This window comes from Aphis gossypii, chromosome 2 (genome assembly GCF_020184175.1).
Source record: "Aphis gossypii isolate Hap1 chromosome 2, ASM2018417v2, whole genome shotgun sequence".
Taxonomy (NCBI): Eukaryota; Metazoa; Arthropoda; class Insecta; order Hemiptera; family Aphididae; genus Aphis; species Aphis gossypii.
In genome coordinates, this window is record NC_065531.1 from 21,892,198 (window position 1) to 21,900,290 (window position 8,093).

The 8,093-nt window shown below is 24.0% G+C and overlaps 1 protein-coding gene across 4 annotated transcripts in view; it reads left to right on the top strand.

The window, feature by feature from the left end:
* LOC114124326 (alpha-1,6-mannosyl-glycoprotein 2-beta-N-acetylglucosaminyltransferase) overlaps positions 1-4,836 on the top strand; it is a 45,291-nt gene extending 40,455 nt beyond the window's left edge. For 3 of the 4 annotated variants that reach the window (XM_050199430.1, XM_050199429.1, XM_027987546.2), the window contains 4 exons: positions 162-319; positions 507-611; positions 3,041-3,255; positions 3,322-4,836. In XM_050199430.1, coding sequence (XP_050055387.1) covers positions 162-319; positions 507-611; positions 3,041-3,255; positions 3,322-3,532 — 689 coding nt within the window. In that variant the 3' untranslated portion in view covers positions 3,533-4,836. The remainder of the gene's footprint in view (positions 1-161; positions 320-506; positions 612-3,040; positions 3,256-3,321) is intronic. The other variant, XM_027987548.2, reaches the window with a different exon arrangement.
* Positions 4,837-8,093: the final 3,257 nt, after the last annotated feature.

The following is an 8,093-nucleotide window of genomic DNA, read 5'->3' on the forward strand; positions in this document are numbered from 1 at the left end:
CTTTGAATTAATAAATTTTAATTTGGAAAGTTTTTAGTATATTTTATTATATATTTTTTTTTTTTGAGGGGGGGGGGTTGTTTCGAGACTTAAACATCTTAAAACTATTATCTATGAATTGGCCGAACGACATTTATATATCGTTAACGTGTAATTTTCAGGCCCGATTTTATTTTTGGAAGACGACCATTATGTAGCAGAAGATTTCATATACATGTTAAAGTTGATGGAAAAATCGTGTAGCGTGACGTGCCCACAGTGCAGTATATTGTCGTTAGGGACATACTTGAAAACTTACAATTTTTATGGAGAAGCAAAGGTACGTTACAATATTTTTATATTTATAGATATATATGATAACCTTGACCCCCATGAAATTAATGTTGAATTTAATATGTTGTTAATGGATGACAATTTTTTCATTATGAATGCTGCGGTTTTGGATCGATTTTGAAACACACACAATACATTACATAAATGTATAAAAAAAAATCGACTTATTATAGAAGGATATTTTAAGGGTAATACGTCGACAGCAAATATTTGCTGCAGAATTAACACCGCCGTCTTGGAGTTTTAAAATAGTTCCTTCATTTTCACATTATGATAAGGTTAAACAGTTTTCCTTACTTGTACCTGTATATTTTTTTTTGCATGCGTGAATTATTATCTTGATGTTACCTCTAATCGTATTATTTATTCCAATAACCCAATTTTAATTTTCATAATTTTTTCCATCGTATATTACTAATTGAACCCGCCAAAAAATGTCTTTTTTCATGTTCGGCATAAAAATATCTGCATGCACATTATTGCATACATGCCTATACCATAATCGTTACCGGTTTGATGTAATTTAAAAAAGTCCAACTTATTATTGTACGCTTTTTGCCCGGTTACATTTTTCTTACTTTTTTCATCTCACACACCTCAAAGTGTGTAACATGAATCTAAAATGTTTTAGAACGCAGATTATTGAGAATAAATTTGTTTCATAAGTATATGTAGTAATTTAGGTGCATTAACCTTGAACTGTTGGTTGTTAGAAGCCTCCACGCGACTTGCCCATCCTGCAGTTTTTCAATACGTTTAATTTAAGGAATAAGGTAAAATGTATTCCTATCGGCTATAAATTTTAATTCGTTTTGTGTTATTGGTAATTTACTAATTACAATTAATTAGTGGACATGTACCTAACCATCTAAATAAATAAAACTGTTTGAATTGCATTACTATAACCATACAATTATTTTGCCAATTCATGCGTGGATGTGTGTATTGATCATACTTAATACATTCGAATGTCTGTTTTGCACGATTAATAATATTTGTTCAGGGTTTAGTATTGGCCAGTTTATAATTTAAATTTCTCTTAAACTGATTAATCAAACTAATGAAGTTTACCTTTTAATTTTATTTAGTTTGCTTAATTATTACTATATACTAAGAGAGAGTAAAATAAAAAATAATTTAAATACAAGTTACATAATATATCAATTTATTGAAATCGTTAAAAGTATTTAAATATATAATATATATTGCATCATTCCTAAAAATAGAATTTTAAAGTTATAATAGTAATTAAAATAGTGCTAAGTTTGTTACTTGAAATAAGTTAAGTTAATTCAATTTTTGTTTCCCATAACAATTTATTTTTCATACAAAATAAATTGATAAAGTACTTAATTTGTAATGTATAGCATTCCTGATAGTATAACAATACAGACCAAATAATAATAATAATTGTATTGAACTTGCTATTTTAAATAAATTTAAAAGTAAACAATATTTTTAATATTAAGAAACTTTTAAAATATATAAAATATTATTATTTTTTTTTTATTTCTTTGAAGTTTCAATTTTTATAATGCGATTGCTGATCGTGTATTTTTTTTCAAGCATGGTATGAAATTCTTCAAATAGTTCATATTATCCAATTATTCGTGGTTTTATGAGACTAAATGCTAATAGTTAGGTACCAAAATTAATTTTGATTATTAGTATGATTTGTTTGCTCGCTTAAAGTTGTAAGTTATTGTGGTGTTTTATATTTTTCCTTTGATTTTTGATTTTATTAAATTTATAACTATTAATCAGTTTTATGGAAGAAAATAGCATAATTTATCATTTATACATTGGGTTATTATATTAATTATTAAGCTTTTAGTTTCTAGGATTGTTTCTATAAAACTCATAAAATCTATAAAAAAAAAACCTTTTATGTTTGTTGTTTTTCTCTTTCCTTTTTGAAACTTGTTACCATTATTGTTGATTTTGATAAAAATATTATTTAATGGATTTTTTGGTCTACAATCCTATAACTTAAAAGTATATAATATAGTATTCTATGATAGGTATATATTTGTTTGATTGACATATAATAAATTAAATTTTCTACTATTAATTTATATGATATACTCTTTGGGTAATACTTTATCATATTATGTTATTTTTATACCTTAACTGTTCTAATCATGTTAATCTGGATATTTAAATATTTAATGTAATAACAATTATTAGTTATGTGTGGCATTAATTACATATTATATTATAACTCTTAAATTAGATGTTAATAAAAATCAGAGAACTTAAAATAACTACTCATTACTTAAGGTTTTTTTACTTCTTATTAATTTGTTTTATGTGTTTTTTGTTAAGTTTTTACACTATGAATGTACTTTATAAATTTAAATTAACATCTATTGATTTAAAAACTAAAAGAGGTTAATTAATAATAAATTCTTAATAGTTGACTCTTTTCAGAGGTTGCAATAAGAATGTTGTATTTATTTAACAGTAGCTGGTTCTTGAACTACTTTAGTTAATGTATTGCATTGTAATTGCATATCATACCTTAGCTAATATTATTAGTTATATGATTGTTTTGATTATAATAAAGTTTTTTTAAGCATGTAGTTTTATTGTTACATTTTGTGTTAGATTTTTAAATAATAAATAAAAAAAACAAATTTTTAAATTATATATTTGTTTAAATAAAATTTAAACTTATTTTATTTGTATGATATTTAAAACATTTTAGGCCGAAATTTCTCAATGGATTAGCAGCAAGCATAATATGGGTATGGCGTATAATAGAACTGTTTGGAAACAGTTTGTTGACTGTGCTGACACATTTTGCAAGTATGATGATTACAACTGGGATTGGAGTTTGCAGAGTGTATCCAATAATTGTCTTAGCCACGAATTTAAAGTGTTTGTACTCAAAGCTCCTAGAGTATTTCATATTGGTGAATGGTAAGTGATCATAAAATTAAAATACTTACTTTAAAAATAATAATGTAAATCATTTTTCTCGTATAGTGGTGTTCATCATAAAAAAAGTTGTTTTGATATGGCACTCATAGCTAAAGTTCAAAAACTGCTTAGTTCGGTGTACAAATATCTATATCCAGAGAAGTTGGAAGTAACCTATACTCCAATCAAAAAAAAGGTACTACGCAAAGGAAATGGCGGATGGGGTGATGTGCGTGACCATGAACTATGTTTGCGAATGGTAAACCGCCAATGGTGACATTTGGCACCTAGTATTTAATATTTATTATATTAAAGAAATAGATCAAGTTCCTATATTATGGAGTATAGACCTCCTAAACGTGTAGACATAATATGCAATACTGTAATATTGTAATAGGTATGTATTATTGTGTCTATGCTTGAACCAAGTCTTATTTATTGTATTGTTTTTATTATTATTATTATTATTACCTATTTATTTTTGTTCAGTTATTATTTTTTTATTGGGTGAAATTTGATTTTTATGTAATGCGTTGCCATAATTGCGCTCAAGAGTTTTTATTTTTTTGTAGTAAGGCAACTATTATAAGTTATATTTAAGGCTCGATAACTAATACATTATTTATATATTAATGTATTTATAATATTTTTTAAACATCACTGTTGGTTTTATTTGATGTGAATTTATATACCACAGTGATTTTTGAAATATACTGTTGGAATAACTAATAAGTTTTATATTGACACAAAAAATAAATACTTAATTTTTATCCAATTTACCATACCAATTTTTGTATGGTTTTCAGAGTTCTTCAATGAAGTATATCTTATTATGTTATATTAAATATGTATTTTGTATTTCATAATTATTTAGCTTCAGCATTCCATTATCTATTAAACATATTATTAGAACATAATAGGATAAAAATTTAAATTAAAATGTGCAACTCTGAGATTAACTTTCTAGTCATTTTAAGTCAATATTTAACTATTAGTTGCCTTCATTTTCCAACTATCAATAGTCATTAGGTTAAGTTTCAAATGCAATTGTAATATAAAAGAATTACATGAAAATAAATGTGTGAATTCCCTTTATCTTATTATTATTATATATATATATTATATATATCATATATTACTTTCCAATTTAGATGTACTTGGAAAAAATTACTCAAATCTCTAAATCAAAAAAAAAAAAAAAAATCATCTGTAAATTCAAACAAATTTCATATAAAAATAGGTGTTGCTTAAAATGTATGTTATTTAGTATAACAGGATCTATAATAACTATAAAATAATTATTTCTGAAGCAATTTTAGTTATAGTCTCCGACCTCTTGTCTGTTCTATTAATCCTTATTTATTTTATATTTCATTATATAGATAATATGTCTTAGTTACGGACTATGAGCGACATGCGTATGACATAACTACATAATACACTAGATTCTAAAAATACAAGATTAATATTTATTAAAGGTTATATTTCTATTATACTTTATTTACATCAACACAATATTAACATCTAACGATGCAGTTTTATCTTGGTATTTTAAAATATTAAATAATTTTTTAACAGAAATTTATTGTTTTTATTTATACATGGAACATAATATACATTTTATTTTTTTAATAACAAAATAAATGATTCAGAATAAAAGTTAGGTTATTTAAGTACATATTTTTAAAATATTTATCAAGCTATAATGGGTGAAAAAAATATGATAATTGCATCGTTCAATGTCCTTTTGTGTTATAATTTACAACCGTGTTCGTTCTAATAATTACACCTTGGTTGAACATGACTGGTAATAATATACATATATATTTTTATACTTACTTAACTAATGATTAATCATTACTTTGATGTCAAAATTATTTATATTACATTTTAAAATTAATTGGTAATTATAAACCAACAATATTGGTTTTCATTTAAAATTAGCTTCTTCCTGAATAATCTTTACAACTCAAACATTGATAGTACTTATGATTGTATTGAAGTATATTTATTAATTATTATTCGTACTAATCATATATAAATATCATTTCAACTATAATACTCTTAAATTGTATTGATATATTTTAGTAATAATGTAATTATATTATATTTATTATTTATATAACTACTATATTATGCTAAATTATGAATTGGAATCCAAGTTATGTTTTTTTAGTACAATTTAAAAGTAAATATTTTTAATTGAATCAATATTTTTGAAAGGTGATTATTATAAAACCAAAAATAATTCAATATTATATTTACTGTTACAATTGAATACAATGATAGTATAAATTAAGAAACATAAGAACCATTAATATGCCATGTATCAATATATATATTGTATATTATATTCAACTAGTCAAATATGCTCAATAAAATGTATGTTCACAGCAACTAATATTAAAAAATAAATTTATTCACACAGCTTGAACAGAAATCAATGGTATATTATTTGCTTTAAAAAAACCATCTCACATTTCAAAACTTATTTATTTAATTTTAATCTATTCTCATATATCAATTTCTAAAATACAGGAAGTGGAATATTAAATTTTTTTTTATTGTTATTACTTAACTTAATATGCACACTATTGAATAATTAGTCATTTAGAAAATGTATTTTGTGTGCCTCACTATCTGGGCTTTAAATCGTTTGGTATATACTTAACTATATATATTAATTAATAATCCATATGTGATATATTTTATACCTAAATCAAATTATTATTTATTCATAAATGTATTTTTCATATTAAACTACTAGAATTTGCTATAATCAAAGCATACCGCACCCCTCCCCCTCCCCCCCAATCAACAACCAAATTGGTGCCATGATTGGTGCTTACCAGTGAGTATAATAATAATATAATCGTATATAATAATTAATATTATATGAACAATGTTATTACCTTATATTGATTTTAATGAATTAAATTTTGTGAAAAAAAAATTAAAATATAACAGTTTCAGTACATGTTGATAGATTGACATAATATATATATATTTTTTATGTATTTATTATTTACATTTTAATGAAATATAGATTTTGATTTGTATTTCATCAATGATATTATTTATTAGCTATAGGTAAGAAAGCCCAATTGGTTAATTGATAAGTTATTTTGAATGGTATATACTTTTGCAATATGATATTCAATACGTTTATGTGTGATAATATATGAATAAGCTTTGTACAAATAACATAAATATTATGATGAATATTTTCGCGTTTTTACATGTACTGTATAATAAACTAAATAAACTAATAAACTGCTATTCCTACATATTTTGTGATGTTTGATTTCAAAAACTTTATTAATATTTAAAATAATTTTTATGCAAAAATAATGATTATAATATTAATTATAGTTATGAATTTTAAATATTCATATCGATGATTATTGGCTTCAGTAATTTATAATCACGGTAAAAATAATTAAGATCAGGTTGTTACGAACAAAAAAAAAAGTCAGCAAGTGGGTACCGCTCTGCTGTACATTAGGAGGTGGGGTGGACCTCAGACTAGGGTAGGTTAAATTTGAATGCAATGATAGGTATCATTGTATACGAAAAACGATTCTGAACGGAGATGATTTGTTAGTCTAGAATATTTAACGTTAGATATAAATACAAACAATTTTATAAATTTTGAACTACAAAATAATTTGCAAATATTCATGATTTTGACGAATTTTTGTCGAAATTTGAACTTCAAATGCTAATAAAAAAAATTGTGCCTATGTATTCTTATAATTCTTTAATCATTGTAAGAATAACATATGAGGAACTTTGTATACAATTTTCAAGTATTTTGATTGGGCCAAAAAAATTTTATCGACTCTTCAAAAAAATTTTTCAGAAAAATTGAAAATTTCAGTTGTCTATAAATAGCTCAAAAAAACTCAAAATATTTTGAAAGTTAAATCATGTAAAGAACATACCAATCTAAATAACTGGTAAATTTTTCAAGTATTTACGACTTATACTTTTTAAATAATAACAAATATTTAAAATCGTTTGAGGATAAATCGTTATCGTTACGCGATTTCGTAAAAATTTAAAATTCAAACGCACTTAAAATTTTTCCTATAATGATGCTTCGAGTTTTCTCTATAGCTACTTGAAGAAATACCTATGGAATACTTAGTGTTGTATTTTTAATCCTTAGTTATAAACACAACAAGTTTTATGATTTTTCAACTTCAAAATTACTTGCAAATTTTCGCATTTTCGACAGATTTCGTAAAAATTTGAACTATAAACGCTATTATAAAAAAAATTGTGACTAACGATTTTTAATTTATTTTAGCTACAATAAAAACAACTCATAAGGAACCTTGTATTAAATTTTCAAGTTTTTTTGGTCATCCAAAATTTTTTTACCGACACTTCAAAAAAAAATTCGCATAAAAATCGAAAATTTCAGTGGTCTATAAATAACTCAAAAAAAGTCAAAAATGTTTGAAAATTTAACTGTATATAGATAACACTAACATAAACATTTGGTGAAAGTTTCAAGTATTTACAGTGATTTGTTTTTGAATTACAACCATATAAAAAAATCGATTCAGTCGAAAACTGGTTTTGCGTAAAAATTCCCGTTTTTCCGTCATTTTTTTTTTTGTTTTTCCGTATTTTTTTGAAAACTGTTGAAAAAGGTTTACTTTTTACCTCTATAATGCACCAAGGATATTCACTTTTCCATCGGAAACCACCCCCGAAGTTTGAAATTGAAGCATTATTTCGACTAGTTATGCTGTACACAGACACAAAAAAAAAAAAAAAAACATACATCATTGTAAAATCAATACATTCATCACTCCGTTCAGAATCTA